The following is a 27570-nucleotide window of genomic DNA, read 5'->3' as shown; positions in this document are numbered from 1 at the left end:
CCCATGTTCTCCATAGCGGCAGCCCTTGGCAGCTCTGCTTCTAGTGCTGGGGGAGACTCCAGGCTGAGCCAGTCACTTCCTGGGCCCTGGGCCCAGATCTTTGTGTCTGCAGACACACCACCACCCAGGCTGTCCTCTCCCAGGACCGGGCTGGTTATGGCCGTGGGGCTCCATGGAAAGCAGATCCCAGTGCCCGTGCAGGAAGTGGACGGGCCATGCTGTGGGCAGGCGTGGGTGAAGGTGCAGCCTCTCCCCAGTCTACCTCACTGGCTCCTCTTTCACCCAGGGCTGGGTCGGCCTTGCTGGGTGAGGAGCTGTCGGCAGGACAGGTGGCATCAGCGCCCACTGCCTGCTCCTCAGTGCAGAGCATGCTGCGGGTGCATCCTCCCCTGGAGCCCCAGAAGGGCCGTGGCTCTGAAGCAGCCCCACTGATGGAGATGGCGGAAGGAAGGGGCGGGCAGGTAGCCTGGTGAGGGCACAGCTGGTGCCTGGGGTGTTACCAGAGCACAGGGACACCCACAGGCGGAAAGGCAGAGGAGAAACCAGTTCCAGGCTGAGGGGAGGTCTCCATGACCTGCACCCTTCCCTCCACCTGCCCGGCCTGTAGGGGTTGCTCCGACCTGGGGAGCCCTCCATCTGTCTCCTCTCCAGCCTTGGAAGGAGGCACCCACTGGGAGCCGGCGCTGGCCCTGGCCCTGGCGTGTGGGTCCTGGGCTCCTCCTCGCACCATCCTTGCCTGCCTCTGGTCTGGGATTTTGGGGTCTGTCTGGGCCCTGAATGCTGGGGCTTCCTGGCTCTGGGCTGCTGGTTCCCCAAGGTCCAGGCTGCGGCGGGGGCCACGAGGTTGCAGCTGCCTGAATGCATTTTTTATAAAATTTCGTTAAAGTTTCTTCTCTTCATCTCTCCTGCCCATTGGTTTCTTTTGCTGCAGCTGAGCGTTCTCTTCCTCCTCCGTTTTCGGTGACCACTTTGGCGGTTCTTTTAAAAGGAGGCGAGAACGCGGGCAGCGCCGGCAGCGCTCCTCCCGATCGCGCGGCAGGAGTGGCGGCAGTTCTTCCCTCACTTCTAGGTGCCCTCCTGTCACCCAGGGCAGACGCCGGGCGGTGGGGTCCGCGCCACTTCAGGGGCACTCGCAACAACCGACGGCCGCGAGTTGCCCATGGGGCCCCTTTCTCGGGGCTGCCCCTATGACCTGAAACTCCCTTCGCCCATGTCCTCCTTGGAGCGGGAGAGGGTTGTGGCTGGCCCCGGTCCTGCAGCCCCTGCCTTCTCTACCTGGGTGGGGGGAGCGGGGAAAGTGGTGCGACCAGGGCTGATGCTGTTCCTCCTGCCACCGGGTCCCCACCACGCCCTCTGCGGGCTCCTCCCACGCCGCGCAGCCCAGCGGTGTCTCCCAGCCCAGTGCACCTGAGCTCCGGGGAGGGCTGGGTGCGGGGCCACGCGCAAGATCGAGGGTCCGGCGGGTCCGGCGTGGGCCCGGACACGGCCCAGGCGCACCGGGTGAAGGGGTGACGAGCCGAGCGAGTTCCGCCTGCGGCTGGGTGGCAGCGTCGCAGGGTCCCACGCAGGCGGCGCGGCTTCCGGGGCGGCCTGGAGGCCAGGGCAGTACCCCGCGGGCCCGGCAGGTGGCGCGGGCGTGCCGGCCCTTCCCCGGCGCCGCGCGAGGAGATGAGCTCACTGCGGCCCCCGCAGCGCCGGACGCTAGTTGCGCGCTCCCAGGCGCCGAGCGGCCCCGGGCACGCGCGCGCGCCACCGGCCCGGCAGGTGGGTCACGGCGCCCACGCCGCCTCTCCTGCCCGCGAGACCCTGGGCCGTGGGCTCCGCAGCCCGCCCTGTGCCTCCGGGAGGGGCGTTCCGGGAGCAGGGGGAGCGGCCGAGGGCTGGAGACCCTAAAGGCGCCTCCTGTGACCAGAGGGGAGCCTCCGGCGGGAGCCACCTCTCGGGGGCGCATCATCCTGCCCCCCCGTAAGAGGAAGGCTCCAGAATGGAGCTCAGGAATTAGGAGTCTCGAGTGCGTAGGGCCGGGTTACTGCCACTCGGGAGCCGATCCGACCAGCCTGTCCCGGGGAGAAGCTGGCACGGGTCTGGGGAGTTCAGGCTGCTCCCGACAGGGGCGGCGAACAGGGCGCCTGCGTCCCCACCCACGCAGGCCGGCCCCATCCGGGGGATGCAGCGGCGGGTGTTGAGACCGAAGGACTCGGCGAAAGCCAGAAAGAAAGGGTTGGGGAGAGGGGCTCGGAGCCCTGCTGGGGACAGAGTCGCACCGCTTGGAGTTCCCAGCCTGGCCCTCACCGGCATCTTCCTGGGCCAGCAACGTCAGGCCGGTTTATTTAAGCAACTGTAACGTCCGCCCGCACACACCCTGCCCCGGTCTACTCCTGCCTCCTGCTGGGACTGGAGGGTGGGCGCTTTCCTGCTTCAGCTTCTCGCTCTTGTGTAATCCCACAAGCGAGGGGTTTCTAAACTGAGCAGCAGGTGCCTGGCTGATGCCCAGTCCCCGCCAGAAGCCAAGCCTGGTGGGCCCTCAGCCAACCACCGCACGCCACGGACCGCCCAGGAGCCCCTGTCCCGAGCGCCGTCAGCCCCGTCCAGGGCCTGCAGGACGGAACCCGCCCTGCGCTCCACACCTGAGGCCGCTCCCTTCGCCTCTTCTCCCCAGGTGCTGTCCTTATTCCCAGCCCAGTCAAGAGCTACCGGGGCTGGCTAGTCATGGGGGAGCCCAGTAGAGAGGAGTATAAAATCCAGTCCTTTGATGCAGAGACCCAGCAGCTGCTGAAGACAGCACTCAAAGGTGAGCACGGGACCCCTCCTGAGCTGGGGTCAGGAGCGACAGAGAAGGGCCCCTGTGGGCAGCACCAGAGGCTGAGCCTGGTGAATGCCTCCACCCCTCCTCTCATTCTCTGACGATAGGAGTCGGCAACGTAATTCTTGAACTGGAAGACAAGCTACATTGAGGCCATTATTTTGGAGTATGAATCACAGTCACCTCTCAGACTGTAAAGACTTTTTTAAAAGTTTAACCATAGGGCTAGGCGCAGTGGCTCATGCCTGTAGTTCCAGCACTTTGGAAAGCCAAGGTGGGCAGATTGCTTGAGTCCAGGAGTTCAAGACCAGTCCCGGAAACATGGTGTAAACCCCATCTCTACAAAAAAAAAAAAAAAAAAATTGAAAAATTAGCCGGACATAGTGGCACGCACCTGTGGTCCCAGCTACTTAAGATGCTGAGGTGGGAGGATTGATTGAGCCTGGGAGGGTGAGGGTGCCATGAGCCATGATCCTGCCACTGCACTCCAGCCTGGCTAACAGAGCGAGACCCTGTCTCAAAAAAAAAGTTTAACCATAAAAAAAGAACACTGCTCCTGCCCTTGAAGCGCTTACATTTGAATTGCTCGTTTCTGTGCTGCCATAGCCCCGTCTCTTGAATGCACAGCTGCCTGCTTTGAGACAGATGGAGAATATTCCGTTTGCCAGAGGAGCTATAGTAATTGCTCTCGCCTGATGCCTTCCCGCTGTAACACGCAGCACAGAAGTTTGTCTTCAACTAATAATTAGCAACACCCATCATGTGTCAGGCCAAGCCTGTTGGGAGGCCCTGTGTGGCCCTCTCTTGTCGGGGGTTTGCATGTGTGTAGTATAAGAACACTTTTCCTTGTGAAATTGCTGTTGGAGGCATGTCCTGGTCAGTATTCCTTCCTTAACCTAGTGCCAGGAAAAGATGTGTTTCCTGAGAAACTACATTCTTACTTTGATTGGTCTCTAATAGCCACATAACCCTCCCCATTTTCTCTGACTAGGCAACCAGCAGACAGGTGAAGCTGTTTGTTTGTATGGTTACTGTCCTCTGTATGGTTTCTTTCTCCTTTTTTTTGGAGACAGTTTCGCTCTTGTTGCCCAAGCTGGAGTGCAATGGCACGATCTTGGCTCACTGCAACCTCCGCCTCCCAGGTTCAAGCAATTTTCCTGCCTCAGCCTCCCAAGTAGCTGGGGTTACAGGGGCCCGCCACCATGCCCAGCTAATTTTTTGTATTTTTGTAGAGACGGGGTTTCATCATGTTGGCCAGGCTGGTCTTGACGTCCTGATCCTGACCTCAGGTGATCCGCCCGCCTCGGCCCTCAAAGTGCTGGGATTACAGGCGTGAGCCACCACACCGGGCCCTCTGTATTTCTTTTCTTTTTTTTCGAGACGGAGTCTTGCTTTGTCGCCCAGGCTGGAGTGCAATAGCATGATCTCGGCTCACTGCAACCTCCGCCTCCCGGGTCCAAGCGATTCTCCTGCCCTAGCCTCCCAAGTAGCTTGGATGACATGAGATGACGTGTGAGCCACCACACCTGGCTAATTTTTGTGTTTTTAGTAGAGATGGGGTTTCACCATGTTAGCCAGGCTGGTCTCAAACTCCTGACCCCAGGTGATCCAACCACCTCAGTCTCCCAAAGTGTTGGGATTACAGGCATGAGCCACCGCGCCTGGCCATGATTTCTTATAAGTACCATGCGCTAACCGATTGCACCACTGGAGCCACTGTCCTCTGTATGATTTCTCATCTCTTTCACTTCAAGCATATGAGTGCTCTACTGCAACTATCTCAAATTCTTAGAAGCGCGTGGACGCAAATGTGATAAAGCAGCAGCTCTAGACTCCCCTCCTATCTCTACCCCTAGATCCGGGTGCTGTGGACTTGGAGAAAGTGGCCAATGTGATTGTGGACCATTCTCTGCAGGACTGTGTGTTCAGCAAGGAAGCAGGACGCATGTGCTACGCCATCATTCAGGTTGAGGGTTGGGAGAGTAAAGGAAGCTGCTTTGAGGAAGGTGCTTCAGGAGTGGGCAGAAGGCCTGGCCTGCAGGACAGAGATGCACAGGGTCTAGCTCAAAGACAGACAGAGGCATAGGATGGGTGGGGTTGCAGGGGCACCGCCCCCCACCCTTCACCTTCCTCTCCCTGGCTCACAGGCAGAGAGTAAACAAGCAGGCCAGAGTGTCTTCCGGCGTGGACTCCTCAACCGGCTGCAGCAAGAGTACCAGGCTCGGGAGCAGCTGCGAGCACGCTCCCTGCAGGGCTGGGTCTGCTATGTCACCTTTATCTGCAACATCTTTGACTACCTGAGGGTGAGGCCCCGGCAGCCACCCTGGGAGGCAGACATGGCCTGTCTCCCGAGGCCCAGGTTGGACTGCTCCCCTTGGCCACTAAGCCTGGTGCTCTGACCCCGCCTCTTCCTCACAGGTGAACAACATACCCATGATGGCCCTGGTGAACCCTGTCTATGACTGCCTCTTCCGGCTGGCCCAGCCAGACAGTTTGAGCAAGGAGGAGGAGGTGGGTGGCCCCAGCCCTGGCACAAGCACAGAAGGCTGCAGGATGGACAGTCCAGCTCAGCCGAGTGTCAGCCCACTGCTCACGGAGGTCTTTGAGGACTGTGTCACTTCTGGGGCAGGACTGTGGGGGTGTTTAAGGCCTGTCAGAGTTATAGGACAAGCTGCCAGGTCTGGAATTTATCCAATACAGAGAGCAGCCAAAACCTACTGGCTCAGTAGCTTCCTTCTCAGCCAGAAAGCCAACCTGTGATGGCAGCTGTGCGAGCCATGGTTAGCTGTGGGTACAGACGGCCCCAAAGCCAAAGCAGGGCCAGGCAGTGTGTGGGAGGCAGGAGAGTGAGATGAGGAAGTGGTTTGGAGACAGGCTTGAGTGGAGCCTGGCCAGATGAGGGACCTCAGGCAAGTCCCGGCACTCATTTCTTTGTGTGTAAGATGCGGAAGTACCCACTGGATGGTAAGGAGGGAGCAAGGGAACTAGTGTAAAGGCAAAGCACAGCACCTGGCACTTCGCAAATGCTCTGTGAGAGGCTGGCCCTGCCCCAGTTCACTTGTGTTACCCGCACTGTCCCCTGCAGGTGGACTGTTTGGTGCTGCAGCTGCACCGGGTTGGGGAGCAGCTGGAGAAAATGAATGGGCAGCGCATGGATGAGCTCTTTGTGCTGATCCGGGATGGCTTCCTGCTCCCAACTGGCCTCAGCTCCCTGGCCCAGCTGCTGCTGCTGGAGATCATTGAGTTCCGGGCGGCCGGCTGGAAGACGACGCCAGCTGCCCACAAGTATTACTACAGCGAAGTCTCCGACTAGGCCTCCAGATCAGGGCTTCCTCGCCAGCACTGGCCTTTCTTCTACCCACCTCTGAAGCTGGCAGTGGAGTCTCTGCCTCACCCAAAGACTTTTCCTTTCCAGACTTTGAGTGTCTTCCCTTCTAGACTTTCCCATCTCCTGGTGAGATGTTTCCCACTTATGCCGTGGTCCTGCCCTGAGCCCCTTTCCCCACCACAACCCACCAGGGCCAGGCAGAGAAGGGCAACTCCCAAGAGCCACTGCACTGTGTAACCATTAGTGCAACTACTACCTTGGTGCCTCAGTTTACCCATCTGTAAAATGGGTAAGCATAGCCATTGGTGGGATGCTTTGGGATGTCAAGGGGTGGAGGCAGAGCACAAGTCACACCAGAAACTGCTTTTTATACATTTTGTACAAGGACAACTCTGGAAACAGCCTATTTTCTCCAGCCAGTTTTACTAAATGCTGCACCACATGCTATAGCAGTTCGGCGTGAGAATTTTCTAATAAATCTTTTCTGATACTAAAACTGCTTCCTTTTATATCCAAAGGTCCACCCCAACCTAAGGGAAGAGAAGACAGCCCTGAGTTTCCTGGAGGAAATTCCCAAGTCAACGTGCTCCCTCTTTACAAGGAAATGGGGGCAGAGAGAGCAAGTTCCAGCCTCAAAGAAAGAAGGATTAACGGATAGTGAATATGCTGCTCCATCTTTCTTATGAGGCCTGCCCACCCTTACAAAGGAACTACATCCTTAACCCACAGGTAGTTTTCAGCGTGACAGTAGCTCACACTGTTTCTTGCGGCAGAGGGCCCTGGGCTCCTCCTGGAGACTCTACCACCAGCGGTAGTGGGCCAAGGCACGGTTGGCCTCTGCCATCTTGTGCATGTCATGCTTCCTCTTGATCACGGGGCCCTGGTTATGGAAAGCCTCCAGCAGCTTGTGTGACAGCTTCTCCGGCATCAGTGTCCGCTGGTGCTTTCTATCCCGGCACTCAGTGATCATCCACTTCATGGCTAGGAAGCGGCGACGCCGGTCGGGTAGGGGTACAGGGACCTGGGTGAGACAGGACATAGGCAAGTTGGTCCAAAAGTCTGCCAGGGTTTGGGGCCTCCTGCCTCCCTGAGTTCTAAGGAGTAGCCACATGTTCCCTCTGGACCAGCCCTGGTCAGGCCTGGGGAGAAGGGCCTGTCTTTTCTTCTTTGAGCTTCCCTCACCTTCAGGTGACCCCAGTGTAGCAGACATAAGAGACGTTCATTCAGCAAATACTCATTAAGCACTGGCCTCTCCAGGCACGGTGGCTCACACCTGTAATCCCAGCACTTTGGCAGGCTGAGGCAGGAGGATCGCTTGAGCCCAGGAGTTCAAGACTAGCCTGGTCAATATAACAAGACCCTGTCTCCATATATTAAAAACAAAAAGAAGGCCAGGCGCGATGGCTCACGCCTGTAATTCCAGCACTTTGGGAGGCCGAGGCAGGTGGATTACCTGAGGTCAGGATTTCGACACCAGCCTGGCCAATGTGGTGAAACCTCGTCTCTACTAAAAATGCAAAAATTAGCTGGGTGTGGTGGCAGGCGCCTGTAATCCCAGCTACTTGGGAGGCTGAGGTAGAAATGCTTGAACCCAGGAGACGGAGGTTGCAGTGAGCCAAGATTACACCACTGCACTCCAGCCTAGGCAGCAGAGCCAGACTTTGTCTCAAAAAAAAAAAGAAAAGAAAAGAAAAAGAAGAAAAGCACTGGCCATTTTCCCTCCTAAACGGTAGTCCTACCAAGTTGTTATAAGAACCAAATAGGAAAAGCCCCATTAGCTGGGGTGACTAATCCACCTCAGACCATAGGTACCTAAAAACAAGACCCCTTCAGTCTTCAGACACAGCGAAACCCTGTCTCTACTAAAAATACAAAAAAATTAGCTGGGCATGGTGGTGGTCACCTGTAATCCCAGCTACTTGGGGCAGGCAGGGGCTGAGACAGGAGAATCTCTTGAACCCGGGAGGCAGAGGCTGCAGTGAGCCCAGAGCCGAGATTACACCACTGCACTCCAGTCTGGGCAACGAGCGAAACTCCATCTCAAAAAAAAAAAAAAAAAAAAAGTTAAAAACAAAAAGACCCTATACAAACAGTTAAAGAAAACCAAAAAACAAGACCCTGTGTCCAAAAATCATTTGTCAGGCCCTCACTATGCGTCAGTACGATGCCAGACACGAGAGTGCAGACAATAATGAAGAAGTCCCTACCTCATGGAGTTGATGCTGAAAAAGGAGAACACAAGAAAACTCAGGACAATAAAATATAATTAAATGCTATGAAAGAGATACCTAGTACTGTTCAGCAAACACTGATGAAGCATCAGTTATGGGTCAAGCACTATGCCAAACACTGGCATACGAAGACAGGATATGAATAGTCCCTCACCATGAGAATTTTACAGGTTAGGACACACAGGATGCTTGACAGAAGAAGGCGAAGGGAGGTGGGCTCCCAGATGTCATTTAGATACTTTTTCGCTCTCTTGCATCTTCTACCCATAATTTTTACCCTACAGGACTCAGACGAGTGGACTGTGACAGTCTCAATCCTTTTTTTTTTTTTTTTCTGAGACGGCGTCTTGCTCTGTTGCCAGGCTGGAGTGCAATGGCATGATCTCGGCTCACAGCAACCTCTGCCTCCTGGGTTCAAGCAATCCTCCTGCTTCAGCCTCCCAAGTAGCTGGGATTACAAGCATGCGCCACCACGCCTGGCTAATTTTGTATTTTTAGTAGAAACGGTTTCTCCATGTTGATCTTGAACTCCCGACCTCAGGTAATCCACCCGCCTCGGCCTCCCAAAGTGCTGGGATTACAGGTGTGAGCCACCGTGCCCAGCCGTTTTTTTTTTTTTTTCTGAGACAAGGTTTCTCTGTCTTGCCCAGGCTGGAATGCAGGGGCGCAATCATAACTCACTGCAGCCTTGACCTCCTGGACTCAAGTGATCCTCCCACCTCAGCCTCCTGAGTAGTTGGGAGCACAGGTGCACACCACCACACCTGGCTAATTTTTTTGCTTTTTTTTTTTTTGTAGAGACGGGGTCTCCCTATGTTGCCCTGCTGGTCTCTTAACTCCTGAGCTCAAGCTATCCTGCATTAGGCTCCCAAAGTGCTGAGATTACAGGTGCAATCCCACTGCACCAGCTAGAAAGCTATCAATCTTGACCCAACTCCCAAGCACCACCTATCTTGTTTCACATGTGGAGGGCCCTGCTTTCTTGCCCTGGCCATTCATTCACCTGGTAGAAACGGCCTCCCTTGAGGATGGGTACCAGCCCAATCATAGGCTCACAGTTTTTCAGTGCTTGATGGAAGATGGTGTAGGGGTTGCGTTCGATGGTTGCCTGTTCCTCTGCAGAAGCGGCATGGTACTTCTCAAACTGCTTCCTTTTCACAGCTTCCAGAGTCTGCAAAAGAATACGGTGGAAGAGGCTGACCCAGGCTCCCTAAAGGGTTTACCCAGCCAAGCTAGTACCTTGCCCTTTACTCCCATCCTCCTGTTCTGCTCTGGCAATGAAGCTCCTCTCACAGCACATCCAAAACGAAGTTTTTAAGTGCCTCCCCCTTTGCTAGACTAAGACACAAAGAGTGGACTGAGATTTGTGGTGTGGAGGGGGTGGGGGGTGAGGTGGGGAATGGCAGTTGTTTTATTTTTTATTTTTTCCTTTTTTTTTAATTGTGTGTTTATTTCCGAAACACCAAGGAATGGCAGTTGTTGACTCCTACAGGGTTTCATTAAAGCCCGTACACATGCAGGGAAGTTAATCTTAATAATAGATAATATGAATCCATTTGCTCTTAAGCTACACTGAAAGTACCAAGTACAAGGCTACGGGGTGGGGGGGGTAAGAAAGATGACTGAGGAGGGAAGTGCTGTTTACCTGAGTCATGAGGGATCTGGCCAGTACTTTGTTTCCCCCTATCATCATCATGTTGGTGAATTTACTTCAAAGAGAAAAGCAACACGTTTAGCTCTCCAAGGCTGTATCACGGAATCCTCACCAGAGACCCTCCCTGGGATAGTCCCAGTCCATGTAACAAGTGTTTGTTTCCATCTCACCTGATGACTGGGTCTTCAAACACAGAACTTGTTTTCCCTGCTGGAGCAGCTTTGATGAGCTGAGTCTTCTTGAGCTCCCGATCATATTTCTCCTCCTCAGTTAGCTCCTCCACAGACTTGCGATAATATTCCTTGTCAATCAAGGGATCTTTGAATTCAGGATTATAGCGACTCCATCTCACCTGAGTTAGCCTGGGAGGGGGGAAAAGGAGGAGGCAGGCAAAAGCTGACTCCACAAGCGAGTAGGTTTGACTTAACAATAGGCATGACTGCCAACGCACCGACAAGGGAGAGCGGCGCGGAGACCGCGAGCTAAACCTGAGCCACAACAATTCAGGCCCTTGTCCCAAGAAGTAGGAGGACATTCCCCAAACAGGCGGGTAAAGTCTCCTCCTGGTCAAGGGCTAATGGTAAGGATGGGCTTGGCGCCTACACACCCATCCCAATTCACAGGCGATCCCAGCTCTGAGCTCTTTAGCTGAACCGCACTTTCAGCTCCGCGTTAGAACCCTAGATCAGCCAGACTCCTTAGGCGAGAGGTAGTCACTAAACCTTCGGATTGGCCCAGGGTCACGCAGCTAACTTAGAAGCTAGAATCCAGATACTCCGGCCCCCAGGGCAGTGCTCTCTCTAGGGCCCCAGGCGGCCTGCCTGTGGCCCCCTTCCTTCCTCGCAGGTCCCTCCGTGTAGAACCAAGCGGCGCCCCCCCGCTGCCCGCCACCCTCTCACCCTGGAAGCTGCAAGACAGCCGGTCGCACGCCCAACGCCAGGCCCAACCATCCTCGGGCAACCTTCACTGCGGGGGCAGCCATCTTGGCTGGCCACGAGGACCCCATAAGGACTGCCCTCGGCACGCCTGAGCGAGTGACGGGAAACGGGTGAAAAAGACTCCTCAGGGTCCTAAATCTGCGTTTCTCTCCACTGATCTGGACGTTAGAGTTTCTCACTCCGGGGTCCAAAGGGAAGCGCCAAAAGGAAACACTTGCCCTCCCAGTATCCGTCGCAGTCTGGCGCGGCCCTCGGTGACGGCACTCACTCGTCTCAGGACCCCATGCAGGCCCCGCCCTGTCTCAGCTCGTGCAGACTCTCGCGAGTTTTGAAGTCGCGGGCCGGCCCGGGCGGCTGCAATATGGCGGAGGCGGAAGGGGAAAGCCTGGAGTCCTGGCTCAGTGAGTAGCCGCGGCCGTTTCTGCCTGCCTTCGAGCCGCTGGGCTGCCCCTCTCTTCACTCCCACGTCCCCTTCCCGGGCTCCATGGCGTCGCCTCTTGGCAGCCCACGCCCGGGTTCGCCCTCGCCGCGAGCAGCCTGCGATCACGCCCCTTCCCTATCAGGGCGCCGGGGCCCCAGTCCGGCCCCCGCTTCCCTCGCTGCGGCGCGTCCTCTTGCTCTGGCGCGCGGCGGCGTGAACTCGGGGTCCCGTCGGGCACCGCAGGCTCGGGGGAAGGCGACAGCCAAGATCTTCGGGCTGACATGCTTCGGCGCTTTGGGGAGATTGTGGTGGGGTCGCCACCCGGCGGTGACTCTAGGAACCCAGCGCCCCAATCCCTGACTAAGGGAGAAGCTTCGGATTGGGGCCGAGTCTCCGGTAGTGGTGGGTGCTGCCGACTGCGTTCAATCGCCTGGCAGCTTCAGAATTGTGACCATGTGTTGGAGAAGTGACGGCTTCGCTCAGGCAGAATGCTTGAAGTGAGAATAATATTCCAAAGAGAGCGACGATAGAGAACAGAGAGCTCTACCTTTTTCCTGCAGTGACCACAGAAGCATGGTGAAATCGGTGTCGGGAACTCCCCCCACACACAAATACATATAACCCCTTGAACATCCTAACGAGTCAGAGTTGATAGCCTATTCTGAGTAAGGCTGAGGAGCACAGTCTGAAGCTGTAGTTATAGAAGCATATTGCTGTCATTGCACTGTGAATTACAGTGCTACGAAGGAAATGTGTGTTAACCTGGTTAGCAGGTAGTACTCTGCCAGAGGGTTAATAAGTGAACTTTCCTGTAGGCTAGACCTGGAAGCCTCCTTTAAGTGGAGAGAGAAATTGGACTGGTAATGGGATAGGTGACATACCTAGTACTGCCTTGTTTTGAGGTCTCTTATTTAGTACTGCTTCCGGGATCTTGGAGGTGATAGCTATTTCCTCAAATTGTCTGATTTTTCCTAGTAAGAAACCCCCTTCAGGAGGTTGAGCTTCAGTTTAAAGGGGAGCATATCCCAAAAGAGAAAAAGTAAGATCACGTTTGCAAAATCTGCAGTTGCAGGCAGGTCATAAGGCTTCTTTATATATGGAACTGTTCTCCAAGGAGCTCAAAGTACTTTACAGATATTCATTAAATTAGTTTACCAAGTATCCTAGCAAAGCAGGTACTACTGCCATAATTTCACAAAAAGAGGACATCCTGACTCCAGTCAAACCACTTGCCCAGAAATGCCTAACTTGCTATAACCACAGTGGAATTAGTTTGCTTTGAAGATATTAATATGGGTATTGAATAATTTAAATGACCTAAGCTGAGTTTAATAGGCTACATTTAGAGTTACATTTTGTTTTTGTAACTTGTTTTTGAGACAGAGTCTCGCGCGCTGTTGTCTAGACTGGAGTGCAGGGGTGTGATCATAGCTCACTGCAGCCTTGAACCCCTGTGCTCAAATAAGTCTCCTGCCTCAGCCTCCTGAGTAGCTGGGACTATAGGCAAAACGCCACCACGCTTGGCTAATTCTTTTGATTTTTAGTAGAGATGAGGTCTTGCTGTGTTGCCCAGGATGGTCTCAAACTCAAGTTCAAGTGATCCTCCCACCTTTCCCTTACAAAGCTTTGGGGTTACACACGTGAGCTACCGCACCCATCCTAGAGTCACATTATGAAATGAGAGGGACACACTTGGTGGGGGGGAGTCACATGGTATCTGTAGAGACATAAGCTTCACAGTTGTTATGACTTAATAATGTGAACTGTACCAGTTGAACAAACCAGCAGTTGGGGTTCAGCATCGTCTCAGTCAGGGTCCTTGTCACCCCATGTTTGCCTGAATTGTTGCAGAAGCCTCTGCTTGGCCCAAAGACTCAGGTCTCTCCCGTCCTCACCTCTCCTCAGTCCATTTTGCTCCCAGAAGCGCACTTGTGTTGAATCAAGTCATTCCACTGTTGCCTGTAATCTAGCCTTGGTTGTTCCAGGCCTTTTTCTCTGTGGCTTCTGTGTTTTTCTGCTCTGCTCAGTGTGATGTTCTTGGTTTACCAATACACGTTGTTCTCCTTACGTGGAAGCCCTGCTCCCCTTTCCTCAACTAAATGCTTGAAAACCCATCTCAGATTCTCTTTTCTCACAAACCATCTCTTAATGACTTCAGTCTTCTCTCCAGTCCCACCATGATCAATCAATCAATGTTTAATGAGTACCTGCTATGTGGGGTGTTATAGGAGTTAGGAAGTTTAAGAAGATTTTGCCTTTAGTTGGATGGAGGTGATGCTGGAGTGGATGAAGAACTCTTAAAAGATAATGATACAAAGCAGTGCTGGCAGAGCGCGGTGGCTCACGCCTGTAATCCCAGCACTTTAGGAGGCTGAGGCGGGCAGATCACGAGGTCAGGAGATCGAGACCATCTTGGCTAACACAGTGAAACCCCGTCTCTACTAAAAAATACAGAAAAATAGCCGGGCGTAGTGGCGGGCGCCTGTAGTCCCAGCTACTTGGGAGGCTGAGGTAGGAGAATGGCATGAACCCGAGAGGCGGAGCTTGCAGTGAGCCGGGATTGCGCCACTGCACTCCAGCCTGGGTGACAGAGCGAGACTCCGTCTCAAAAAAAAAAAAAAAAAAAAAAAAAAGATACAAAGCAGTGCTAAAACGCAGGCATTCTCTTTAGTGAACTGGGGATGGGGGAAGAAAAGATGCAGTGAGGATACTGCATTTGAGCTAGCCATTAGAGAATGGGAAAAGTTGGAAAAAACCATTAGATGGTGATGTGGAGAGAGCAAACCTGTTTGGGGCACACAGTAACAGAGGTGTTAGGGAATGAGGGAAGATAAGGCTGGGAAGTTAAGACCAAATTCTACCAAGTCTCCAATTTCCAGCCCAAGAAGTTTATTTAATTTATTTATTTATTTGAGACAGAGTCTTGCTCTGTCACCCAGGCTGGAATGCAGTGGCACAATCTCGGCTCACTGCAACCTCCGTTGCATAGGTTCAAGCAATTCTCCATCCTCAACCTCCCAAGTAGCTGGGACTACTGGTATGTACCACTACACCTGGCTAATTTTTCTATTTTTAGTAGAGATGGGGTTTCCCCATGTTGGCCAGGCTGGTGTCAAACTCTTGACCTCAAGTGAGCCACCTGCCTCAGCTCCCTCCAAAGTGTTGGGATTACAGGCGTGAGCTACCACGCCCAGCCAAGCTGAAGAAGTTTAAATTTCTGCAATTATCAAGCCCTCATTCCTTCTGTACTAGGTGAAATTGGTGTTTTGGTGTCTTAAGAGGCTTGATTTGATATAGGTTTCATGCGCGTCCGTGTGAAGAGACCACCAAACAGGCTTTGTGTGAGCAACATGGCTATTTATTTCACCTGGGTGCAGGTGGGCTGAGTCCGAAAAGAGAGTCAGCAAAGGGTGGTGGATTATCATTGGTTCTTACAGGTTTTGGGATAGGCGGTGAAGTTAAGAGCAATGTTTTGCGGGCAGGGGTGGATCTCACAAAGTACATTCTCAAGGGTAGGGAGAATTACAAAGAACCTTCTTAAGGGTGGGGGAGATTACAAAGTACATTGATCAGTTAGGGTGGGGCAGAAACAAATCACAATGGTGGAATGTCATCAGTTAAGGCTATTTTTACTTCTTTTGTGGATCTTCAGTTACTTCAGGCCATCTGGATGTATACGTGCAAGTCATAGGGGATGCGATGGCTTGGCTTGGGCTCAGAGGCCTGACATTCCTGCCTTCTTATATTGATAAGAAAAATAAAACAAAATAGTGTTGAAGTGTTGGGGCAGCGAAAATTTTTGTGGGGTGGTATGGAGAGAGAATGGGTGATGTTTCTCAGGGCTGCTTCAAACGGGATTAGGGGCGGCATGGGAACCTAGAGTGGGAGAGATTAAGCTGAAGGGAGATCTTGTGGTAAGGGGTGATATTGTGGGGATGTTAAAAGAAACATTTGTCATATAGAATGATTGGTGATGGCCTGGATATGGTTTTATATGAATTGAAAAACTAAATGGAATAAGAGGAGAAAAACAGGTATAAAAGGTCTAAGAATTGGGAGGACCTAGGACATCTGATTAGAGAGTGCCTAAAGAGATTCAGCATAGTCCTGCCAGCAAAGATTATTTATTTACTTCAAAAGTTAAGAGTGGCAGTTTGGGGATAGCACGAGGAGATATCAGCTGTGATGGCTTGGAGAAACAGTGTAAACCGGCAGTGTAAACAAGAGCAGGGCATGTATGAGTAGTTGAGAACGGTGAATAGGAGTATGACTAGACAGAAGATAGTAGGGATGACAAGTTTTTTTGGGGGGGGCACAGTCTAAGTTGGTCTGGTGTCTGGAATGAGACTGGGGCCTAATAAAAAGGAGCATCTATATAGGAGCTTAAATGGGCTGTACCTTATAGCATTCTGAGGACAGGTCTGACTTCTGAGAAGGGAAAGTGGTAAAAGTATTGTCCAGTCCTTTTTAAGTTGGTGGCTGAGCTTGGTGAGGTGTGTTTTTAAAAGACCTTTAGTCCGTTCTACTTTTCTTGAAGACGGAGGACCGTAAGGGATGTAAAGGTTTCACTGAATACTAAGAGCCTGAAAAACTGCTTGGCTGATTTGACTAATAAAGGCTGGTCTGTTATCAGACTGTATAGAGGTGGGAAGGCTAAACTGAGGAATTATGTCTGACAGAAGGGAAGAAATGACTGCGCTGGCCGTCTCAGACCCTGTAGGAAAGGCCTCTACTTATCTAGTGAAAGTGTCTACTTAGACTAAGAGGTATTTTAGTTGTCTGACTCGGGGCATGTTGAGTAAAGCTAATTTGCCAGTCCTGGGTGGGGGCAAATCTTCAAGCTTGATGTGTAGGGAAGGGAGGGGGCCTGAATAATCCCTGAGGAGTAGTAGAATAGCAGATGGAACACTGAGAAGTTATTTCCTTGAGGATAGATTTCCACGATGGAAAGGAAATGAGGTTCTAAGAGGTGGGCTAGTGGCTTGTACTATAGCATAGCCTGCCTTTGCTGGTGTGTGGCGATTAGGCCTGGTGGAACTGCCATCAATAAATCAAGCGTGATCAGGGTGAGGAACAGGAAAGAAGGAAATATGGGGAAATGGGGTGAATGTCAGGTGGATCAGAGAGATACAGTCATGGGGGTCAGGTGTGGTATCAGGAATAATGTGGGAGGCCAGATTGAGGTCCGGGCCAGGAACAATGGTAATTGTGGGACTTAACAAAGAGTGAGTACAGCTGAAGGAGCTGGGGAGCAGAAAGTGTATGCATCAGGTATGAGGAAGAAAATAATTTTGGAAGTTATGAGAAATGTAGAGAGTGAGTTGAGCATAGTTTGTCATTTTTAGGGCCTCTAAAAGTATTAAAGCAGCGGCAACCGCTGCACGCAGACATGAGGGCTAGGCTAAAACAGTAAGGTCAAGTTGTTCGGACAGAAAGGCTACAGGGTGCGGTCCTGGCTCTTGTGTAAGAATTCTGACCACACTAACCGTGCCTAGGAAGGAAAGGAGTTGTTTTGTCAGGGATTGAGGTTTGGGAGATTAATCGGACACGATCAGCAGGGAGAGCACGTGTGTTTTTATGAGAATTATGCCGAGATAGGTAACAGATGAGGATGAAATTTGGGCTTGACTGAAGTAATGGGGGCTGTCTGTGAAGCCTTGCGGCAGTACAGCCCAGGTAATTTGCTGAGCCTAATGGGTGTCAAGGTCAGTCCAAGTGAAAGCGAAGAGAGGCTGGGATGACGGGTGCGAAGGAATAGTAAAGAAAACATGTTTGAGATCCAGAACAGAATAATGGGTTGTAGAGGCAGGTATTGAGGATAGGAGAGTATATGGGTTTGGCACCACGGGGTGGATCCTGAACTAACTTGTAAGGCTTGTCTGGTTTTAGGACAGGTAAAATGGGGGAATTGTAAGGAGAGTTTATAGGCTTTAAAAGGCCATGCTGTAGCAGGCGAGTGATAACAGGCTTTAATCCTTTCAAAGCATGCTGTGGGATGGGATATTGGCATTGAGCGGGGTAAGGGTGATTAGGTTTTAATGAGATGATAAGGGGTGCATGATCGGCTGCCAAGGAGGGAGTAGAGGTATCTTATACTTGTGGGTTAAGGTGGGGGGATACAAGAGGAGGACGCAAAGGAGGCTTTGGATTGGGAAGAAGGGCAGCAATGAGATGCAGCTGTAGTCCAGGAATAGTCAGGGAAGCAGATAATTTAGTTAAAGTGTCTTGGCCTAATAAGGGAACTGGGCAGGTGGGGATAACTAAAAAAGAGTGCATAAAAGAGTATTGTCTAAGTTGGCACTAGAGTTGGGGAGTTTTAAGAGGTTTAGAAGCCTGGCCGTCAATACCCACAACAGTTATGGAGGCAAGGGAAACAGGCCCTTGAAAAGAAGGTAATGTGGAGTGGGTAGCCTCCGTATTGATTAAGAAGAGGACGGACTTACCCTCCACTGTGAGAGTTACCTAAAGCTCGGCGTCTGTGATAGTTTAGGGGGCTTCCAAGGCGATCAGACAGCATCAGTCTTCAGCCGTTAAGCCGAGAAGATCTGGGAAGGAGTCAGAGAGCCTTGGGCCAGAGTTCCAGGGGCTCTGGGAGTGGCTGTCAGGTGAGTTGAACAGTCTGATTTTCAATGGGGTCCCACACAGATGGGACGTGGCTTAGGAGGAATCCCGGGCTGCGGGCATTCCTTGGCTCGGTGGCCAGATTTCTGGCACTTGTAGCAAGCTCCTGGGGAGGCAGTTCTGGAGGAACGCCTGGCCACTGTGGTTTAGGCGTTTGGAAGTTCTTTTGTGCTGGAGATGTGGCTGGGGTTTGTCTCACAGTGGAGGCAAGGAATTGCAACTCAGAAATATGTTGCTACTTGGCTGCCTCTACTCTATTATTGTACACCTTGAAGGCGAGGTTAATTAAGTCCTGTTGTGGGGTTTGAGGGCTGGAATTTAATTTTTGGAGTTTTATTTAATGTCAGGAGCAGATTGGGTAATAAAATGTATATTGAGAATAAGACGGCCCTTTGACCTTTTAGGGTCTAGGGCTGTAAAGTGTCTCAGGGTTGCTGCCAAACGAGTCATGAACTGGGCTGGATTTTTATATTTGATGAAAAAGAGCCTAAACGCTATCTGATTTGGGATAAAGAAAAAGGAGCATTAACCTTGACTATGCCTTTAGCTCCAGCCACCTTTTTAAGAATAAATTGCTGGGCAGGAGGGGGAGGGCTAGTCATGGAATGAAACTGTAAGCCAGACCAGGTGTGAGGAGGGGAGGTGATAAAAGGATTATAGGGTGGAGGAGCAGAGGCTGAGGAAGAATTGGGACCTAGCTTGGCCTGGCGATGAGCAGCCTGAGGAGGAGGGGAAAGGTCAGATGGGTCTGTAGAAAAGGAAGACTGGAAAGACTCAGTGACGCTTGGGGTTGGGACTGAGGGGACAGGCGGGAGGGAAAGGAGGAGGATTTGGGAGGAATCGCATTGGGAACAGAGACTTGCGAGGGAACGAAGTGTGAAAAATGCCTGGACGTAAGGCACCTCAGACCATTTGCCGATTTTTTGACAAAAATTATTTAGGTCTTGTAGGATGGAGAAATCGAAAGTGCCGTTTTCTGGCCATTTAGAGCCATTGTCAAGTTTGTACTGGGGCCAAGTGGTGTTGCAGAAGAAAATAAGGCGTTTAGGTTTTAGATCACGTGTGAGTTGAAGAGGTTTTAAGTTCTTGAGAACACAGGCTTAGGGAGAAGAAGGAGGAATGGAGGGTGGAAGGTTGCCCATAGTGAAGGAGGCAAGCCCAGAGAAAAGAGAGAGTAGAGACACGGAGGGAAGGGGTTCGGGGGTTCTTACCCTCCAGAAAAGTGAGAAAGGGGTCAGGGTGTGGAAATAAGGGATTGGGGCACAGAGATAAGAGGTTGGGGTGTGGAAATAAGGGATTGGGGGTTCTTGCCCCCTAGAAAAGCGGGACTTGCTGCTAAGGGTGAAGGAGAAGGGGTTGAGGGGTACTTGCCCCTCCCCCAGAAATGCAGAGAAGGGGTAGAGACACGGAGAGAAGGGGTTGGGTACTTGCTCCTCCCCCAGAAAATCGGGACTTGCCACTAAGGGTGAAGGAGAAGGGGTTGAAGGGTACTTGCTCCTCCCCCAGAAAAGCAGAGAAGGGGTGGAGAGACAGAGAGAAGGGGTTGGGGTACTTGCCCCTCGCCGAGAAAAGCAGGACTTGCCGCTAAGGGTGAAGGACCAAGGCAGGCGTCCCTGCGTGGTCTGACACCTTTGAAACGTGGGTGAATAATCAGAGAGGCGTCCCTGCGATGATTAAACACCAAGGGAAGGCTGCCTTCCCAATCTGTGACCGGCGTCGGAGTTTTGGGTCCACGGATAAAACATGTCTCCTTTGTCTCTACCAGAAAATGAAAGGAATTGAAATTAAGAGAAGGGAGAGATTGAAGAGTGGAAAGGAGAAAGTGGTTGAGGGATAGTGAGAGAGGTTGGAGAAGAGAGTAGGAAGAGGCCGCTTACCCGATTTAAAATTGGTGAGATGTTCCTTGGGCTGGTGGGTCTGAGGACCTGAGGTCGTAGGTGGATCTTTTTCACGGAGCAAAGAACAGAAGGACAGGGGATTGATCTCCCAAGGGAGGTCCCCGATCCAAGTCACGGCACCAAATTTCATGCGCGTCCGTGTGAAGAGACCACCAAACAGGCTTTGTGTGGGCAACATGGCTATTTATTTCACCTGGGTGCAGGCAGGCGGAGTCCGAAAAGAGAGTCAGCAAAGGGTGGTGGATTATCATTGGTTCTTACATGTTTTGGGATAGGCGGTGAAATTAAGAGCAATGTTTTGTGGGCAGGGGTGGATCTCACAAAGTACATTCTCAAGGGTAGGGAGAATTACAAAGAACCTTCTTAAGGGTGGGGGAGATTACAAAGTACATTGATCAGTTAGGGAGGGGCAGAAACAAATCACAATGGTGGAATGTCATCAGTTAAGGCTATTTTTACTTCTTTTGTGGATCTTCAGTTACTTCAGGCCATCTGGATGTATACATGCAAGTCATAGGGGATGCGATGGCTTGGCTTGGGCTCAGAGGCCTGACAATAGGGACTTTACATAGGATTAGGATGGATTAGAACAGAAGTTCTAGAAGCAGGTGAGAAGGAGTGGAGGGTAGGGATAAGGAAGGGATTTAAGAAGACATTGAGAAGGAAGGACCACAGGACTGAGAGGAATGGATGAGGAGAGAGGGAAGAAGAAGTCAAAAAAGAGGTGGGGGAATAGGGGACTTTTGGAAGGTGCACCATTTATAGGAATAGTGACTTAATAGGCCACATGCAGTGGCTCATTCCTGTGGTCCCAGCTACTCAGGAGGCTGAGGTGGGAGCATCGCCTGAGCCCAGGAGTTGGAGGCTACATTGAGCCATGATCACCTACTGCAGCCTGGGGCAATAGAGTGAGACCCCCATCTCTAAAAAAAGAACAAGCACACGCCTGTGGGTGGTCCCAGCTACTCAGGAGGTTGAGGTGGGAGGATCACTTGATCCTGGGAGGCAGAGACTGCAGTGAGCTGTAAGAGCCACTGCACTCCAACCTGGGTGACAGAATGAGACCCCGTCTCAAAGAACAAAAAAGAAAAAACAAACAAAAAAAATGAAAGACACCAGGCACTGGGACTCACACCTGTAATCCTAGCACCTTGGGAGTTAAAGGCAGCAGATTGCTTGAGCCTAGGAGTTCAAGACCAGCCTGAGCAACATGGCAAAATTCTGTCTCTACCAAAAGTACAAAAAATTAGCTAGGCGTGATGTGAGTGTCTGTGGTCCCAGCTAGGCTGAGGTAGAAGAATCATCTGAGCCTGGGAAGTTGAGGCTACAGTGAGCCATGATCGCACCACTGCACTCTTGCCTGAGTGACAGAGTGAGACCCTGTCTCAAAAAAAAAAAAAAAAAAAAAAGAATAAAAAGAAATGGGGAAGGCAGGAAAAAGAAGTGATGCTTTTTTTTTTTTTTTTTTTTTTTTTTTGAGAGGGAGTCTCACTCTAGTCTCCCAGGCTGGAGTGCAGTGGCATAATCTCAGCTCATTGCAACCTCTGCCGCTTGGGTTAAAGTGATTCTCCTGCCTCAGCCTCCCAAGTAGCTGGGATTACAGGCGCCTGCCACTTCGCCTGGCTAATTTTTGTAGTTTTAGTAGAGACAGGGTTTCACTATCTTAGCCAGGCTGGTCTTGAACTCCTGACCTCGCGATCCACCCACCTCAGCCTCTCAGAATGCTGGGATTGCGGGTGTGAGCCACCGTGCCTGGGCCATACATTTGTTTTTACACTCATTTCTGTACCAAATTAGCCCAGTTATCTACTGTCTTGTTTTTCGAACTGATTTTTTTTTCATGTATTGAACCAGGAGAGCACAGCCTCCTCGAGGGTAAAATCTGTGTCTGGAACTTTTTCTGTAGTCCCTCCAGGGTCTGGCATGCTGACATGCTGTTTACTTCATTGTCTGCGCGTGCTTAACAAAGACTTGGTGATTGACTAAGTTTGTGTTTCCATTCAGGACCCTAGTGAAGGTTGACCTTTACTCCCTTTCCAGCCCATGTTCTTGCCTCTGCTTATTTGTAAGTCATTTGTTACGTAGATTTTTCTCTTTGGAGATGGAGCCTTACTCTGTGGCCCAGGCTGGAGTGCAATGGCCTGATCTCAGCTCACTGCAACCTCTGCCTTCTGGGTTCAAGTGGTTCTCCTGCCTTAGCCTCCTGAGTAGCTGCGATCACAGGCGTGCGGAACCATGCCCAGCTAATTTTGTATTTTTAGTAGAGATGGGGTTTCACCATGTTGGTCAGGCTGGTCTCGAACTCCTAACCTCACTCAGGTGATCCACCTGCCTCGGCCTCCCAAAGTGCTGGGATTATAGGCATGAGCCACCGTGCCCAGACCATATATATATAATTTTTTTTTTTTTTTTTTTTTTTGGAGATGGAGTCTCACTCTGTTGCCCAGGCTGGAGTGCAGTGGTACAATCATGACTCACAGCAACCTCTGCCTCCTGGGTTCAAGCAATTCTCCAGCCTCAGCCTTCAAGTAGCTGAGATTACAGGTGTGTGCTACCGTGCCCGCTAATTTTAGTAGTTTTAGTAGAGACAGGATTTCACCATGTTGAACAGGCTGGTCTCGAACTCCTGACCTCAAATGATCCACCTGCCTTGGCCTCCCAAAGTGCTGAGATTACAGGCGTGGGCCACCACATCCAGCCTGCTATGTAGATCTTGTTTTCCCTGGAACGTTTGAGCCGTGCTGGAGCGGGGTACCCGGTGCTGCTGTTTCCATCCCCACATGACGTTTTAAGTCCCACGAGAGTCTAGGCTAGCGATGGAGTGAAGCTGAAAAATGAAAGCAGGAAATCCAGAGACACAGAAACAGATGAGGCTTTCAACAGAGACTTGAAAATAGACAGAAACCATGAGTCAGAGCAGAGCCCGGAGAGGCGGTTTGGGAAGGCAAGGCCTATAGGGGAAGCTCGGGTGTCACCTCTATGCCAGGTAAAGGAAATGTTGAGTGGGTGGAAGGCTGTGTGCATCTGCTGGGGAGGCAGTAGGCAGATGGAGAGATCAAGTCACCCAGAATTATCCCCAGAGGTTCCTTCCCGTTCCTGTGGGCGGGTGAGCTCTGCTTTCTGAGCTGCCCAGAGAGCTGGAGGAGATAGACATGGAACTGACCATTGCAGAAACTAGGGCTTTTTGTGCCCGTGAGTAGGCAAAGAGCTCCCTGTGCATTTGCCATAAAAAGGTCTATCAAGGTGGAAGAAAGTGAGATTCTAGAGAAATTAATACAAGTGAAAAGTGGGCAGGAGTGTTCTTGGAAGTAGAAATGCTGTTGGAACTCTAATAGGCTTGGGAAGAAGATATCGGATGGTGAATACCAGTTGCTTCGGGGATTGGGGGATCCACATTTTACTCTGTACTCGGAAGATGCTTTTCCCCTGTGCAAAAAGTGAAAGTGAGTGGGCCAATTTTTCTTCTATCACAAGGTGTATGACTGTTCCCAAAATAATAGCCCTGGGGGATGGGGATGGCTCCTCAGACCATTCAGTTTTTGTACCCTGCAGCCTTTTGGTGTTATGTGAGAACTTTAAGCACCTGTTAGGAATTAGTAACAGAGCTACGCTAATGCCTGAGAATGTTTCAGACAATTGGTGGGAGAGACTTGGCATTTGGAATGTGATAGCTGGTAGGCTACCATACAGTAAGGCAGGATTGCCAGACATTTCTTTCCAAATGGCTACCCTTGATTACATTCAACTCCCCTCCTTTCAAGCTCCAGATTTTGAAGGACCTGTTAATTCTCTTTCAAGATTGAAGACAGACACCTTCTTTTCTTCTAAATAGGAACCTAGGCAGAGTGCGGTGGCTCCCACCTGTAATCCCAGCACTTTGGGAGGCCGGGGCTGGTCTTGACCTCCTTACCTGAGGTCAGGAGGTCAAGACCAGCCTGGCCAACATGGCGAAACCCCATCTCTACTAAAAATACAAAAAGTAGCCAGGCATAGTGGTGCATGCCTATAATCCCAGCTACTCGGGAGGCTGAGGCAGGAGAATAGCTCGAACCTGGGAGGTGGAGGTTGCAGTGAGCGTAGATCGCACCACTGTACTCCAGCCTGGGTGACACAGCGAGACTCAATCTCAAAATAAATAAATAAATATGAACCTAAACCATCAGAATCTTCCCTTTGCAGCCAGAACAGAAACACTGCCGGGGAGGCCGAGCCCCGACCTGGGAAGCAGGGTGATACACTGGGTGCCACGGGCCTTCCCTCTGCCTGGCAGCTGTCGCTACTCAGATCCCTGCAGCCCTGTTCCCAGTGAAGGAGTTGGAGTCTCTGTTAGGATTTGTTCATCCAGCTGGTGAGTTTTTTTTTTTTTTTAGACAGAGTTTTCACTCTTGTTGCCCAGGCTGGAGTGCAATGGCGCGATCTCGGCTCAAGGCAACCTCTGCCTCCCGGGTTCAAGCGATTCTCTTGCCTCAGCCTCCTGAGTAGCTGGGACTACAGGCATGTGCCACCACGCCCAGCTAATTCTGTATTTTTAGTAGAGATGGGGTTTTTCCATGTTGGTCAGGCTGGTCTTGAACTCCTGACCTCAGGTAATCCGCCTGCCTCGGCCTCCCAAAGTGCTGGGATTACAGGCGTGAGCCACTGCACCCAGCCCAGCTGGTGATTTTTTTTTTTTTTTTTTTTTGAGACGGAGTCTTGCTGTTGCCCAGGCTGGAATGCAGTGGCACGATCTCAGCTCACTGCAGACTCCGCTCCCCCGGATTCACGCCATTCTCCTGCCTCAGCCTCCCAAGTAGCTGGGACTACAGGCGCCCGCCACCTCGCCTGGCTAACTTTTTGTATTTTTAGTAGAGACAGGGTTTCACTGTGTTAGCCAGGATGGTCTCGATCTCCTGACCTCATGATCCGCCCGCCTCGGCCTCCCAAAGTGCTGGGATTACAGGCGTGAGCCACCATGCCCGGCCCCCCAGCTGGTGATTTTTAAAGTTAACAAAATACAATTATGAGAAATCAGAATTCAGAAAGTAATGACAGAGAGGGGCTTGTCGGGAGGGACTCTGACACCCTGCTTTGGGCCCTCATAGAGATCTGGGGAGGGAGCAGGAGTGTTTTAAAGGGTGTGCATCTTCAGCCTTCCATTTGTCTTCGGAACCCAAAGCCTTAAATTTAGCAAACAGTTGGAGAGTGCTTTCTGAAGAGGGAGCCTCTGGATCTGAATCAGAGATGGGAACCCATGTAACCACCCTCAGCTGGGCTCTTTGGTGTAATCACAGGTTTGGGAAGGTAACAGGGAGGAGAGCCCATACCAAATATCAGAACTTTGCATTTGGTGCCTGGATTTTAAATCCCAGGGGCCCTCTGAGAACTCTAGTACTTGTGTTTGTGCTTGACCATGGAAGGCCATTAGAGCCTGGGGGTGCTCGATACTCAAGCTGCAATCCCAGGCAAGGTGCACAGTGACCACGGCTTAGTAGGGGCTAAGTAAATTTTGTTGGCTTGACAATGATGAGCATTATGTGCAATTTCAAAAACACTTAAAGCATTATGGAAGGCTAGGTCTGGAAAAACCTTTTGACAGGTATGTCGAAAATATTCGCTGGGTGCAGCGACTCACGCCTGTAATCCCAGCACTTTGGGAGGCCAAGGCGGGCCGATCACCTGAGGTCGGGAGTTTGAGACCAGCCTGACCAACATGGAGAAACCCCGTCTCTACTAAAAATATAAAATTAGTTGGGCGTGGTGGTATGCACCTGTAGTCCCAGCTACTTGGGAGGCTGAGGCAGGAGAATCACTTGAACCCAGGAGGCAGAGGTTGCAGTGAGCTGAGATCGCACCACTGTACTACAGCCTGGGCAACAAGAGTGAGACTCCATGTCAAAAAAAAAAAAAATTCATGGTTATAAATATGTATATTTTTTTATCTAGTTCAATCTGATTTCAGTTTCCCCAAAAACCCTTCTTGACCATCTCCACTTGCTTAACACTGAGCTCATTTTTATATAGCTGGAGTTCCCTTTATTATATTTACATGTTTTATGTAGGCATTTTTTTGGGAATATTTTAATTATTTGTGTTTGTCCTTTTGACCTTGATTCCACTCTAAGCTTCACGAGACAGAATTTGTTTTCTCTTTTATTTGTGACTTTCAAAATACTGGACAGAAAGCAGTATTTGTATTTGCTCTCCGACTGAATTTTTTTTCTGTCTCCTTGCTACTGACTGTTCTACTGAGGCTTCTCTATTAGAGAGTAAAGTTGAAAGCAAACTCTTAGTGCCTAAAACTTGCGAAGAAAATCTTCCATTGCGTCCTCCTTGCTCTTCCTAACACTTGTCCTCTTCTTTGTTCTGTTGCAAGATAAAGCCACCAATCCTTCCAACCGCCAGGAGGACTGGGAATACATAATTGGCTTCTGTGATCAGATCAACAAGGAGCTCGAAGGGTGAGTCTCAGCACTGTGGGGGCAGCTGAGAGGGAGCGGACTGGGAAGGGGAACAACCATGGCCAAAGAGGGCCAGCCAGGTAGCCCCAGGCTTAGTGCACTGAAGGGTATTCTGCTTGTCCCTCAGGCCACAGATCGCCGTCCGACTGCTGGCCCACAAGATCCAGTCCCCACAGGAATGGGAGGCGCTCCAGGCCCTGACGGTAGGTCCTTCACTCTCCGGAGGTGGAAACCGCAGCCCTTCACCTGCCCACGCCATTCCTCGTGCCCCCATAGCAGTTCTCAGGGCTCATGCCAAAAGCCAACAGAAAGTCCTTAATACAGACTAGATAGATCTCGAATCTGTTCAGCCAGCTGTTCCACAAATGTGTGTGCATTGTGCCAGGCCCTGAGGCCTCAGAGGTGACTGCAGTACCATCCCTGCCAGCACGGCCACATGGTTAGTGTGTGAGGCAGAGGGGCTAAGGAAAGCAGCCCAGAGTCAGGGCGCTGAGCCCCACGTGGCGCAAGAGAAGCTTGGTGAAGAGATGCTGACGGGGCTGTGTTGATAGTTCAGAGCTGGCCAGCTGAAGAAAAGAGGGGTCAGTCCAGTTCATTCTGTAGTTAATGCCGGTCACTAGCAAAGGTGTCGCACTGATGGCTGAGGCCCCTGGGGCAGATCTTGGTGTCTATTCAGACTGAGGGAATTCAAGGTGTGGAATGGTGCCTGGCCCTCAGTGCCTCCACATGCTCCGAAAACAAAGAGCAGCCGAGATCTGAGGAATCCGGGGCTCTAGCCTGACTGCATTCAGGTCCTGGAAGGAGAAAAGAGGAAATATCATCTGGTTCACGTGCACCTCTCAGTCATATTTGCTGTAGAACGAATTCCTTAAAACAGTGATTCTCAGCAGGGCACGGTGGCTTGTACCTATAGTCCCAGCACTTTGCGGGGCCTAGGCCGGGAGGATCGCTTAAGGGAATTCAAGACCAGCCTAGGCAACGTAGTGAGACCTTGTCTCTACAAAAAATAAAAAAATTAGCCAGGCATGGTGGCACACACCTGTGGTCCCAGCTCCTCGGGAGGCTGAGGTTGGAGGATGGCTTGAGCCTGGGAAGTTGAGGCTAAAGTGAGTGGTGATCACACCATTGCACTCTAGCCTGACCAACATAGTGAGATTCTGTCTCAAAAAAAAAAAAAAAACAAGTAACAAAACCCAGTGATTCTCAACAGGGCTCTCCAGGAAACATTTGGCAATGTCT

The 27570-nt window shown here is 51.4% G+C and overlaps 3 protein-coding genes and 1 pseudogene across 22 annotated transcripts in view; 2 read left to right on the top strand and 2 right to left on the bottom strand.

Moving 5' to 3' along the window:
* Window positions 1-46: 46 nt before the first annotated feature.
* Window positions 47-1598, bottom strand: LOC103892898 (uncharacterized; annotated as a pseudogene).
* A 63-nt stretch (window positions 1599-1661) lies between these two features.
* On the top strand, window positions 1662-6627 carry MIF4GD (MIF4G domain containing). 8 transcript variants are annotated; one of them, XM_002827829.5, is made up of 6 exons: window positions 1662-1764; window positions 2660-2791; window positions 4660-4769; window positions 4951-5106; window positions 5222-5314; window positions 5889-6627. In XM_002827829.5, the coding sequence occupies exons 2-6, from the start codon at window positions 2710-2712 to the stop codon at window positions 6114-6116; spliced, it is 669 nt and encodes a 222-aa protein (XP_002827875.1). In that variant the 5' UTR covers window positions 1662-1764; window positions 2660-2709; the 3' UTR covers window positions 6117-6627. The 8 variants fall into 8 exon arrangements, with proteins under 8 accessions (XP_002827875.1, XP_063574993.1, XP_063574996.1 ...); XM_063718926.1 differs by having other exon boundaries at window positions 1677-1965; XM_063718925.1 differs by having other exon boundaries at window positions 1677-2011.
* On the bottom strand, window positions 2954-11049 carry MRPS7 (mitochondrial ribosomal protein S7). Of its 3 annotated transcripts, none has more exons than XM_054537322.2 (6): window positions 10916-11023; window positions 10187-10378; window positions 10008-10071; window positions 9366-9533; window positions 6888-7152; window positions 2954-3142 (listed from the first exon to the last, which is right to left on the bottom strand). In XM_054537322.2, the coding sequence occupies exons 1-5, from the start codon at window positions 11020-11022 to the stop codon at window positions 6931-6933; spliced, it is 753 nt and encodes a 250-aa protein (XP_054393297.2). In that variant the 5' UTR covers window position 11023; the 3' UTR covers window positions 2954-3142; window positions 6888-6930. The 3 variants fall into 3 exon arrangements, with proteins under 3 accessions (XP_054393297.2, XP_054393298.2, XP_063574991.1); XM_054537323.2 differs by lacking the exon at window positions 2954-3142 and adding an exon at window positions 6538-6661 and having other exon boundaries at window positions 10916-11049; XM_063718921.1 differs by lacking the exons at window positions 2954-3142; window positions 6888-7152 and adding an exon at window positions 7979-8170 and having other exon boundaries at window positions 10916-11049.
* Window positions 11050-11128: 79 nt separating this feature from the next.
* Window positions 11129-27570, top strand: part of GGA3 (golgi associated, gamma adaptin ear containing, ARF binding protein 3) — a 33705-nt gene continuing 17263 nt past the window's right edge. For 3 of the 11 annotated variants that reach the window (XM_063717866.1, XM_063717865.1, XM_054535174.2), the window contains exons 1-3: window positions 11164-11355; window positions 26247-26331; window positions 26459-26534. In XM_063717866.1, the coding sequence (XP_063573936.1) occupies window positions 11238-11355; window positions 26247-26331; window positions 26459-26534 (279 nt within the window). In that variant the 5' untranslated portion in view covers window positions 11164-11237. 11 annotated transcript variants of the gene reach the window in all.

Source organism: Pongo abelii, chromosome 19 (assembly GCF_028885655.2).
Source record: "Pongo abelii isolate AG06213 chromosome 19, NHGRI_mPonAbe1-v2.0_pri, whole genome shotgun sequence".
Classification (NCBI taxonomy): domain Eukaryota; kingdom Metazoa; phylum Chordata; class Mammalia; order Primates; family Hominidae; genus Pongo; species Pongo abelii.
The sequence above is the reverse complement of the archived record's forward strand: the minus strand, read 5'-3'. Positions and strand labels throughout refer to the sequence as shown.